The sequence below is a fragment of the Chaetodon trifascialis genome, chromosome 1 (assembly GCF_039877785.1).
Source record: "Chaetodon trifascialis isolate fChaTrf1 chromosome 1, fChaTrf1.hap1, whole genome shotgun sequence".
Lineage (NCBI taxonomy): Eukaryota > Metazoa > Chordata > Actinopteri > Chaetodontiformes > Chaetodontidae > Chaetodon > Chaetodon trifascialis.
Genome location: NC_092056.1, coordinates 8727069 through 8739351, shown reverse-complemented (window position 1 = coordinate 8739351; position 12283 = coordinate 8727069). Strand labels below are relative to the sequence as shown.

General features: G+C 40.9%; 2 protein-coding genes across 2 annotated transcripts; one reads left to right on the top strand and one right to left on the bottom strand.

Moving 5' to 3' along the window:
- Window positions 1-65: 65 nt before the first annotated feature.
- Window positions 66-4427, bottom strand: LOC139331078 (uncharacterized). Its single transcript, XM_070962370.1, has 11 exons — window positions 4352-4427; window positions 3751-3958; window positions 2759-2943; window positions 2453-2668; window positions 1853-1920; window positions 1527-1777; window positions 1195-1328; window positions 855-1094; window positions 557-718; window positions 305-394; window positions 66-224 (listed from the first exon to the last, which is right to left on the bottom strand). Exons 1-11 carry the CDS (start codon window positions 4418-4420, stop codon window positions 66-68), a joined length of 1782 nt encoding a protein of 593 aa, XP_070818471.1. The 5' UTR covers window positions 4421-4427.
- Window positions 4428-6186: 1759 nt separating this feature from the next.
- Window positions 6187-11974, top strand: LOC139331327 (uncharacterized). The gene is made up of 7 exons (XM_070962755.1): window positions 6187-6281; window positions 6403-6521; window positions 8509-8605; window positions 8900-9260; window positions 9837-9962; window positions 10096-10235; window positions 11016-11974. The coding sequence occupies exons 1-7, from the start codon at window positions 6270-6272 to the stop codon at window positions 11232-11234; spliced, it is 1074 nt and encodes a 357-aa protein (XP_070818856.1). The 5' UTR covers window positions 6187-6269; the 3' UTR covers window positions 11235-11974.
- Window positions 11975-12283: the final 309 nt, after the last annotated feature.

Genomic DNA, 12283 nt, shown 5'->3' with positions numbered 1-12283 from the left:
CATTTATTTAAAGGCCACACGAGCAAAGAACAGACGACTGCTCGCACACATTTGACTTCTTCAGGCTAAAGCCATAACAAGCCTCGCATCTGTTGAATATATTCTTCGGTTGTAGATTTCTCCCCACTCAGATCATCGTCCTGCTGCTGACGGCGCATGATGTCCTTGGCGATCCGCATGCTGGCGGCCTGTCCGCCAGCCAGGTTCACAGCATGAGGCCCAACCTGTGTGTGGAAAAAGAGACAAAAGGTGAAATAATTGTACAGCTTGTTGTTGAGACCAGAACATTGTACAGAACACCTGCCTGAAGAGCGGTGTACTGCCCCATCAGGTAGAGCGGGCACGCCTCTGCCCACTGTAAGCTTTCTGATATGCACGGCCAGCCATCGATCACCTTCATGGAGGGACAAGCAGGCACATTTCATGAAGCTGTCAGTATTTCCTTGTTGCATCATGAAAATAGAGCACATACAGCTGGTGTGAATAATGAACACATTGCTGTTATCTCGCCATCCTTTGAGCCATCTTAACACAAACTCTTCTATGTCAAACCCACCTGAATGGGGAATTCCTTCATCACTTCAGAAAGTAACGGGTCTTGTTTGACATCCAGCTTGCAGCCGGTTGCGAGCCAGATCATATCTCCAGTCCAGTGGTCTCCAGAGCTGAGGGAAAGACTCCAGGCCTGGCTCCTGTAGCACCAGCTGGCTTCACTCACCTGGACAGTTGCATGAGAATCAGGTAAAAACATTTAATGTTACATCACCTGAGATCATCTTAGCTCACATGATCTGACATTATCTTAACTCATTCACCACACCTTCAACTTTACACCCTGTGTGATGCACTTGTACCTGACAGTATGTCTTCACGTCCACCTGTCCATTCAGGATGAATGGCTGCAGATGGATGTAGGCCTCGGGGGTGACGGCCCCTCCTTTCCTTGCCTGGCGAATCATAGCCAGCCGTCTGTGGAGGCTCCGCTCATTGTAGAACTGTCGCAGGTAGGCTTGGCCGTCCATCTTGATGCCGTGCTCCACGTGGGAGTAACGACCCACCAGGCTCTCCACATCGCCCACATCAAACTGTTTTAACTGCAGAAGAAACAGTGGAGACTGACATATGCGCGGCAGACAGACAGGTGTATCCATTCTTTATGGCTGGTCTACATGCAGTTTCACACTGTCACTAGACCTGCAGGTGCTTCCTCATCACCCATGTCACATGGCTGGCACCCTGCTGCAGGGCAATTGAGACGACATGAGCGCTGGTCAGACCTCCACCAACTACCATTACCCTCTGCCCTGCCTCACACACTACACACAACTCTAGACACACATACAGTAATTGTGAAGGAAAGTGTTGCAGCGAGGATCAAAAAGCCACTGAAGTCTGCAGAAGCACGTACATCTCAGGTGAAAGCAAAGTATTATTGTTTATTCTGAAAGTGCTAACACATGTGTTCCCTGTTAAGCTCTTCTGTGTTTCTGTGATGTTATGTAACCTGCTGGAGGAATCTGACTCACCTCGACTGGGGAAGGTCTCTCTCAGTCTCTGATAATCTGCATCTTGAAGTTTTTGCCGGGCGGTCGGCAGCTGGTGCATGAGGTGCACTGTGTGTTGCAAACGCTCCTCTGGGTAGCTCTCTCCAATGCTCTCCACCCATGAAGGGATGTTTGCCATCTGGGCACGGGTTGGACCTGTCGCCATAATGACCTGGCGGGCTTTTAGGACGATGCCTTCTTGAAGTTGGACTTGAAAGTATTTCACTCTTTTCCTTTCAGTCGCTCTCGTGGCCTCACTGATTCTCTCATTTGCTCCGTCTTTCCCTTCTTCCATCTCTTCTTTGTGCTCAATCACAGGGGTGATGTGCTCCACTGTTCCCTTCACCAGCAGTTTGTCCAGGTTGTATCTCTTCACCTGTGTGTTCAGAGTCACCAACTCAACAACTCAGCTTACAGCAATGCTCAGATGTAGACGCACATGCTGCTTAAAGGATAATGCTTGCATTAATCCATATTTTTCATCTAAATCCATTGGAGACCAAAACAACAACAACAACAACAACAATCCCCCCTTCATTCCTACTGAAAACATCATTCTTGTCATTTCGGAGGTAATGTAATGTTTTCTGTCCTTTAGTTTTAAATATTTGACCTCAAAGTTAGTTAAGAAATGAGCCCAAACAAGCATCAAGCACAATTCAAACCACAACAACGGTTAGTGAGATGCAGCGTTGCATGCTTTTTATTTCTTTTATTTAGAAATACTGTGAAGACATGAGTGATCAATACAGTGTTTTTAAAGACATTCGTGGCCATTAAGTGCAGAGTAACATGGTAACATACCATGCAGAACACACACACACACACACACACACACACACACACACACACACACACACACACACACACACACACACACACACACACACACACACACACACACACACCTGATCTTTAAAGAAATCCACACTCAGTTTGGGTCCTGGCAGACTGAAGGATAAACTCTTCTTGAGTGCTGACGTGATGTTTAGCCGTTTCCTCTCCTTCTTGCCGAGCCTCATGTCATTGAAAAATGCATTTTCGTCCAGAATATAAACCTGGTCTGGAAGACTGTGAAGCTCCGCAGAACGATTATATTTTAAAACAAACTCCTGCAGTGCTTTCTGTGAAGGAAAACATACACATTCGTACGGTTAACCCTCCCAAGCCACCCTCCTCGTCTCTATGTCGGGGGAGTTTGTTGGTGTTTGTACCTTGTTGAGAGGATCTGTGTGCACCAGTGTGTGTGAGCGCAGATGAGGGATGTTCAGAGCTGTGAACTGGCCCTCCCACAGCGAGGTCCACTCTCCATAGGAATCTACCACTCGGAGACTCAGCGGAGGGCAAACGACCCTCTCTGATATAGTTGACTTAGCTAGTTGCTCCTCCAGTGTCACGCCTGCAGAGACCGATCACAAACCACATATGATGTGAATTATGAGGCCACAGAGGAAGCAAAGGTTTGTTTGATTATGGTAAATAAAGATTAAGTAATAACAGAGATGAGCGTTTGTTTGTGAAGTGTTTTATTTTGAAAGCAAACTGACATATCCTGGTTCCAGACCTCTGAATTGCCACCCAAAAGTCTGATTTGTTGAGCGATTCAAACAGAATAAATGAAAGAAATTCATTTGGCCAAACTGTTTGGAAAGACTAACCTACAAATTGAAAGAGTAAGCCACATTATGAGACACTAAGTCAACATCTAAACCTGTTTCATTATATGATACATTCTTGGTAAGTCAAAATGATGTCTTTCAGTTCAAATGATGAGAAATTCTTCTTGAATCAGAAATTGTGTGCTCAGCTTTTTTAGATTATGATGTCAAAATGATGATTTGAGCCCATTTAAAGTTAGAGTTTTGAGCATCTTATAAAAAAAATGACACAAAACATCAAAATATGAGATAATAATCAAAAATGATGATTCACTGACTCAGTAAGTAATATTTTTTGTTTTTTAATCATAATTTAAATTATGGCTGACTAAATCAAGACCATGGTTGTGAGACAGTGACTTTAAATTATGATTTTAAATGAGATGTTGATTTGCAAATGAGGCTGCAACTAACCATTATTTTCATAATCTGCCAAATATTTTCTCAATGAATTTGGCCAATAAAAACCTCCTACGAGTTAATTTTCTGGCTATTGACTATTTGATAAATCAACTAGTTCTTCAGCTGAACCATTGAGCGTAGTTTACCAGCTGTTCGCCGCCTCCTCTTCTTGCCACTGCAGCGTTTCATATTGGATGTTTCCAGGTTTGGCTGCGGCCTTGGAGGCTCCGAGCAGGAGGGGGAGATGGGTAAGTCGTGTCCAGGGTCTGAGTTTGGATCAGGGTTCGATAGCAAGCTAGCCAGGGTCAGAGCATGAGGGCCACCCCCTATTATTAACACATCGAGCATCACCATCTGAAACACCCACAGAGACAGTAGAGGAAAGTGATATATAACATGAAAATAAGTGTGGTAAGGTTAGTTGGCGCACTTTCAAAACCTCATAGAACCCAGAGTTACTTCCTCAAACTGCAGCATGTGACTTTATCTCGGTGGTGGTTTATTTTACTGGTGATCAGTACAGCATTCATTTAAAATTCAAACTGAGACGCACACAAGTTCAGACATATTGACAGCACTCTACAGGGAATACCACAACAATCCATAAAAGTTATGAAATATGAAGATATTTCTTTTGTTTTATCATATCTTTCTTCTGAAGTGTGAATGCGTTGTTCCTGTAACTCTGAAGAAGAAGTTGAAACCTGTCAGACACACACACATCATGCAGAATCTCACTTTCAGTACCTGGTTGAGTTTGGATCGTCGGCCTCTGAGCTGATGGTGAAACGTGGTCGGTATCTCAGCTCTGGACATTCAGCAGTGCGCCGGTTGACCTGAAGTTTTGCGACAGTAGTGTGAGCCCCTCATGTAACTCAATACACCTCAGCGTCTGCAGATTTAGCTGGCTGGAAATAGCTTCAGTGTGTGTGTGTGTGTGTGTGTGTGTGTGTGTGTGTGTGTGTGTGTGTAAATTTAGTAACACAGCCCATTGCAGTATAAAAACATTGCAGTTTGTAGTTATATGTGCACAGACGACTGTAACATGAGCGCCTTTTCTTTCTTTTATTTTCCTTGATTTACTGTGTAAAAGTCTCATTGAGGTTAAAATACTGTTACACCAATAAAAACACTGCAATCCAGACATCCAGTTAAAGGAGTTGAAGGAGAAGCTGAAAAACGCTGTCATATCGATCCATGACATACAAAGCTTCAGGACACCGTAGCATAACATAAAGACTGGGGTCTCTGTGAGTGACACCAGGAAGTTACTGGTCCCAGTTAAATAGCCCAGCTCATAACCTAACCCCCCCAAAAAACTTTTTCCCCACAACCTTTGCCTTTATGCTGAGCTAACTAGCTGCTAGCCGTAGCTTTAGGTCAAAGGCAGATTACAGGTACACTGTGGAGCTGTGGATCTCCAGTAGTGCTGGAGTCATGTTTCTATAAATGTGGTCCCTGTTTTGTACATTATGCAGGCACGCAAGGATGCAAACTATTCTGCTGATCTCCAACAACGTGAAGAAGAAGACTTCCAAATCTTACAACAAAATCTTCTCTGCAAGGAGGGAAATGCCCTCAATATGTTTATTAGACCTCAAGGATATGACCAGTGTGTGCTGATGAGGAACAATCGAGCTAAACATAGCTTTGTTTGTGTACAAGAAAAGTCCAGTGGGGAATTTTTCTGCCAAACACATCTTATGACAAGCTCCACTTTCTTGTTTGTTTGTTTGTTTTTTTTCCAAAAGCTTTCAAACTCTCCTTTTTGGACTTTCATCTATGCATATGTGTAGAGGAACAAGCCCAGGCAGAGATTTACACATAAACCACTGAATACATCTGCTTGTATCCACCGATGACCTTTCAACCCTGTACAAAACCACACCTGGTCCAAAATACATTTTTAGATACTGGACGGGTGGATTCCTAAAGAGCAGATCACCTCAATCTAATAAAAGTTAAAAAAAGTCAGACTCTAAGGCTCTCAAAACAGTTATTCTTTACTGTGTTTACCTTTTAATAGACTACCATTAGTGGTTTTATAATAAACAATAATACGCCACAGTTAGACCGTCACAGTTTGTGAAGAGCCGTTATTTGTGGCTTCCGTTTCTCGTGGGACAGTCAATTACAGACACGCAATTAGTATAAAATGATATTGTTAACTCTCTGCTACAGAGTTATTTACTGTCATAGAGGAAGTAATATTCCTCTTGTTGTTCCTATGTATAATATAACATACTGTAAACCGAACAGCTATCATTTCCTCTTCTCCCTGCTCAGGATTTTGTGTCTTTATGCTGATTTTTGACAGTAACAGTGTTGTTACTGTCAGACCTCTGCTGCTCACATGTAAGGAAATCTACATAAAATGCTTTAACTGATGAATTCTCGCCTTGTCTTTGTTACTAGTTCTGCTTTCTAGCAAATCAGATGTACGCTGTGTCCCCTTTCTTATTTAAGATTTACTAATCTTCATTGACTTCCTCTTCTGACATCAGTTCCCCATCCATGACTGTATCCGTGAACCCCTGTTCCCACTTCCCCTTCTGTCTGTCCAAAGCAGAAGCTCAAACACAGCGAAAGCCTTAAAAGAGAGCGCCGCTGTCTCGGCTGTCAGCTTCAGTCTTTGGCATTATCAACCGCGAACACAGCTGGCACCATGGACCTAAAAGTGGGTGACAAAATCTCAAATCTCTAAAATCTGAATGTCTCTACATGTGAGATGCATTTAAAATGATGTCATTGTGTGTATTGGTTGATATTAAGTTTGTTCATTTCTTCCTAAATGTCAGGATTCTCTGGTTAAGGGCGGCGTACTGATCGTCCACCAGATCTATGAAGGAAAGCATCAGTATGAAGTGAAAAATGTGGTGAAGTACAAAAAGGCGAGTGGAGAAAAAGTGTTTGCCAGGTATAAGACACTCACACTAACACAGACTAATTTCACAAAATGTCTTTTTCTGTGCTTGTAGAAAACCTGTTCAAGTCAAGTCAATTTTTATTTCTATGGCACATTTACAGACAGCTGAGCCGCACCAAAGCACTTCACATGAGAGAGCTTAAAATGCAGTAAACACAGGACAGAACTAGGGCAGAAAGAAAGGGTTAAAAGACATTGACTAGAAGAGTTAAAATAAAACAAAAACAACAACAAAAAAGATCATTTAAAAGGTAACGGAGGGATTACTATGGAACATAAACACTAGCATTTGAAAAAAGCATTCATTGTGTCATACTATTAGAAGAATACGATGAAGAAGTATTTTATTTGTACAGACCAGTGCAGTGCTTTCCAGCACAGGTGAAATTAAATGCATTAAACAGATAATTTAAGGAATTAAAAACATGTAACACAGGACACAGAAAGGACATTAAAACAAATGATATGGCAAAAAACATGTAGAAAGTAAAGTTTACAACAGCTATCGAATTTTATCATTGTCAATTAAGACACAAACAAAAAGATAAAAGAGGATATTAACAAGAAAAGAAGGTGAGTAAAAAAAAGTGTTTTAATTCATAATTTGGAAGCTAAGACGGTTCCAGCAGGACAAAACTGGAAGAACGGCTGCCACTCCGATATTCTACCACTCTCTACTGTATTTTATGATAGCATTTAGAAATAGTAATGCATGATTTGCATTTTTGATAAACAATCAGTAATGTTATTTATCATTCAAAAATCCCAAACATTTGCTGGTTTCAGACTCTCAAATGTGATTCCTGCTTTTCTCTCATATATGATAGCAAATTTAATATTTTTGAATTTTGGACTGTTAAAAAATAAAGATTGTGAAGATACTACACCGGCCTGCAGGAATTTAGCTCATATTTTTTTCTATTTCCAAAGCTATACAATGAATGGATTAATGGATTCATCAAGAAAACAGTTGGCTGATTTGTAATCACTTGTTGCAGCAGTAATTAACCATTTGTAAAAGCAGCTACTTTAATTTATCAGCAACTTCTTAACGCTGCAGAACTGATAGAGAAACTTATGACCCTTTCGTCTTGCTGAATCCTGATTGGAGCGTGGCGCCTCGGAAAAATGCAGAAGCCTCGAATATGAAATGAACAAAACTAGTGTAACAGAAAACTGTGAATACAGAACCCCATCGCTCATATTAAGAAGCTGATTGAGGAAACAAAGTTTTCAGGGTTTTCACCGACTTTATAGAGACCATCATATGTGCAAGCATCCAGAAACAAACTGGATAACTCCAATCAATCAATCAATCAATCAATCAATCAATCAATCAATCAATCAATCAATCAATCAATCAATCTTTATTTATATAGCACTTTTCATACACACTGAAATGCAACACAAAGTGCTTTACAGTTAAAAACAATATAAATAAAAACAGAACATTAAAAACCCATCCCTCCCACCCTTCGTATGTACTAACACACACCTCAAACTACATGCATTCACACACACACACACACACACACACACACACACACACACACACACACACACACACACACACACACACACACACACACATACTCTCACCACAAATAGTAGGAAGAGTAACGACACATGGCAGGACACTGAGGATTGAGGTAGGGAACCCCCCCACCAGCCGGGCCGAAGGGACCCAGAGGACAACACCCCTGGCAGCAGACCAGACACGTCCCAGTGTGGACGACGCCCCTGAGGAAACACTGGAATTAGAAAATAAATGAAACAGTTAAAAGAAGAGAAGTTCCAGTGTAAACAAGTGAAACAAGTTTTAAGAGAAAAATAGTTGCAGTTTTCTTGCTGCACTCGAGAGTCTGATACACTACAGGTGGAGATACACCAGCCAGTTTTTTCTATATGACTTTTAACATTAATATTGCTGTGAGTCATCACTAAGCATATGTTTTCTATGTTTTCTGTTTCCTCTCAGGAGGGGAGACAAACTGATGCAGGTGAACAACATAGACCTGCAGGATCTCACACCTGAGGAGGTGGCAGAAATGTTAGCTGAGGGTAATCCAATGCTGGTGAGTTCACGGGCAAAACTTTTCCCCAGGCTGAATATACAGGTGCGGTTGTTAGAATTTACCTCATGTTGAGAGCTGCGCCTGTTTTTAATCTGTTTGTCATCGGGTTGAATGAAAATAAAACTTTGGGTGAACATTAACTGTTGATGTTTATATTACACTAACAGTATTTTATGCTATATTACATTGCATTGGATAGAGGTCAACATTACACAAGACTGCATTATGGGTAGGTCTTCACCAGAGGAAGAACACACTTTCTAACTATATATTTACCCTCCATTTGGTCCTCAGACATTGCATAAGGCCAGCAGGATGAAGTGGCACACTGATCAGTCCTGCCCACCTGAGGACACCTTGCATCCCTTCTCCAAGGAGTCCACAGTGCTCAGTTTCAGCATGGAGATGAGGAGGGAGGACGAGGAGGACGGGCAAGAGGGTGAAGGAAGGGAGGATGTGGGTGATGAGGAGGATGTTTGCAAAGCTGAAAATGTGGAGGGAGGGGATCTGGTCATTGTTTCCATGACGAACACCAGCATCTCCGTGGTGAGAGGGAGGGGCTGCGACGATGGGAGCCCCTGTCAGGGGTGTCATGGGACAGGATGCACCTTGAATGATGTTGTGGTGGTGGCAGAATCCAGCACAGTGACACTGAGTGAGTAAAGTTTTAGTCTCTGTCATCCTAGTCCCTACAGCTAATAATCATCGTCACATAGTCAATTCATTGGTTAGGTTTTGGTTGCACAAATTTAAATATTTTCTACCCTTAATATATTTCTGAATAATGACAGAGACATGCATTCAATCTCTGATGTTTGGAGACATTTAAAACAATTACTATAGAGCTGAAGTAAAGAAGTAAAAACGAGAATCAATTGACCAAACAGTCTTTTTTATATATAGTAAGTAAAGTGTTCAGACATTTTACTCTAGTAAAAATACTCTTTTACAAGCAAAAATATGCCCCTGTTGTCATTAATAATATCATCATGCATTATTGGATTATATTGATGTATTATTGATTAATTTGTACGTAATATTTATTGTTGTAGCTGGTTGAAATGTTTTCAGTTTAGTTCAGTTGGCTCTCCACGTAGGGTTCAGGCTTGCTCCTAAGGGTCACAAGATAAATCTGATTTTTTAAAATAAATTAATGACCTGACCAGTTATTTAAATGAAACCATTTGATCGGAAATCACCGTCTGTTTTTCATTCCTTGTGCCACTTTAAGTTCCTCGAGGAGGTGGAACTTTCAGGCAGGAGAAGCTGTCCAATGTTTCAATTGAACATGTGGTCACTCACCAATATCTCAGAGGTCTCTGTTCCCAAAGGACCCTCTACGCTTCACCGAATCCAGGTTTGTCATCCATGGCAGCATCCACGTAGTCACCATGTGAATCACTCAAATTGCTGTAATCACAGGTGACTTTTTAATTTCTTTGTCCGCTCATTATTATGTACTAATTTTCTTTTGATTCTTGTGCATTCAGAGAAGATCACCATCTACTTTTACAAGTCGAACACTGTGGACAGGATCTTCAGAGGAATGCCAGTGGTCCTAAACTTGACCGAGTCCAACTGCTTCCTCAGGTGCTGCAAGGAAGGAGAGAAGGTGTTCCTGCAAGTGGAGGTAATAACTGTAACTGAGAGAGAGGACGTACTTCTGAGTGACTAACCCGAGCTTCTGAAAGAGGATCAGTTTTGCAAACAACCGTCATCCCATTTCACACAGACTGCGGCACTTTTTGGTTTTTAAAAAATATGCAGTGGCTTGCTCTAATGCGATTTGCTCTAAAACGCTAACCTCAGCATGCTAACATGCTCAGAGTGACAATGCTAGCATGCTGCTGTTTAGAAGTAGAACGTTAACTTAGCATGTTAGCATGCCAAATGGGCTAAGAGAAAGCACAGCTGAGGCGTTAATGTGAATGTGAATGGCGTTAGTTGTGCAGGTATTTAGTGATACACCAAGTTCAGTTTTTGACCTGATGATGGCGCTAGAACAAAAGTCATGCATGATCTACGGGTATGTCTGCTGCTGACAACGTGGTAAGAATAGCGCATACATATGGGACGAAGTAGGAAACCGAGGTTTGTTTCGATTTTAACCAAACCATGATTTCTTTCTCTTTTCCACCATTCCTAAATATCCTGCAACAGCCAAAGAAAAAGAAATATGAATCTACCGAGTTCAGAACTGATCTCATTACAATCTTTTGCATACTGTTTAGGTGGAGCCAACTTGTTCCAGGGCCACAACCATAGCTCATTACCTGGGAACCATGTACCTATAGAATACTAAATGGAACATTTGTTCATATGTCAGTTCAACAAGATGATTATTATGATTGTGCTACTTGAAAGCAAAGAAATCATGCCACATGTGCTCTCCACACATTTGTTGTCGTAGACTTGTGAAAAGAAGAGGCTGAAGCAGATCTCAAAGGGCGATGAGACCGCCCTCTCTTTCGTCTTCTACATGAAGTCTGACCGCTCGAAACAGCGGAAGTTCGAGTCGGCGCTGCATCTTGGCTGGTTCATCCAAATCGTCAACAGAGACTTGGTGGAAATGGGGACTTTGGATGGAGGCAGGGAAGAGCAATCCTTCTTCCTCATCATTCAGAAGTGACACAGAATCGCTTTCCTCAAACATACTCGCAGTTCTCAGTCAAGTCCGTTTAAAATTCTCCCGTGAATTTTATTTGGGACTTGAAGATGGTGTTAAAGAAAAGAAAAACATGAGAGGAGCTCGCTTGTTTGAGCCGCCTCGTCCAGTAACAGAAACAGTGTCACCCTGTCAAATTCTGCTATTGCAGAAATGCGTAGATATGTATCATACAACTATAAATATAGTTCAAGAAATGTTTTGTGGGTCTGTGTGGACCATGCTTTGATATGTGGTGTTATTTTTGGTGGTGTTATTTTTGGTAATCAGTTTTGTTGTCTTTAAAGTGACCTTTCAATCTGATACATACAGACTGACACATTCATACAAGCATTAATATTTTGTGTTCAAGATGTGAGTTTCATTAAAAAACACAGCATATAGAACAAGGTGATGTGATAATACCTTTATTTATTTAACACTTACTAATGTACAGTACACTTTTAAGAGATTATGTGAGTAAAATTACATATGGTATAAACTATAAACATAAGTCCAGTGTATTAACACAAGCATGAAGCTCTTAATGGCTGGTGTGTTGGTATGAACAAGTTAATACTTTCTTTTTCATTAGTCCATTTTCTTATGCATCTGTCTCCCTGTTATGAATTAACAACATTTAATTTGATATTTTAAAACAAGTGAAAGTATCAAACAGTGTTACAAAAATGTCTGACCATCAAATATTACACAGAATATTAAATATTAACAAGTAATACGAACAAATACAATTCCTGTTCTCTTGATCAACTGTCCTGAATTTGAGCAGCATGACACTTAATAAAGCTTGAAACTAATACAATTAAATCACATTGTCAGGTGTTATCAAAATATTATAAATATGTTTTGATTGTACTAAGATGTATCTACTTTAAATGCGCTATGTCTGACATACTGAATGTGTATTGTGCGTTTTAATGAAAGTCCAGCTTAAAATACTACTGGTGCACCTGACGCCTGAAGTTATGATAATTTAAATATACTTTTTGAAATAGACTTATTTGAAACAGAAC

Bases quoted from the DNA above. Each gene is read 5' to 3' on its own strand.
- LOC139331078 (XM_070962370.1), bottom strand. From the start codon at position 4,420: ATGTCCAGAGCTGAGATACCGACCACGTTTCACCATCAGCTCAGAGGC. The intron at 1,778-1,852 runs GCACAAAGAAGA...AGCGACTGAAAG, and splicing joins CACATCACCCCTGTGATTGA to GAAAAGAGTGAAATACTTTC. The intron at 719-854 runs GTACAAGTGCAT...GCAACTGTCCAG, and splicing joins ACGTGAAGACATACTGTCAG to GTGAGTGAAGCCAGCTGGTG.
- LOC139331327 (XM_070962755.1), top strand. The intron at 8,606-8,899 runs GTGAGTTCACGG...TTTGGTCCTCAG, and splicing joins CTGAGGGTAATCCAATGCTG to ACATTGCATAAGGCCAGCAG. The intron at 10,236-11,015 runs GTAATAACTGTA...TTGTTGTCGTAG, and splicing joins AGGTGTTCCTGCAAGTGGAG to ACTTGTGAAAAGAAGAGGCT.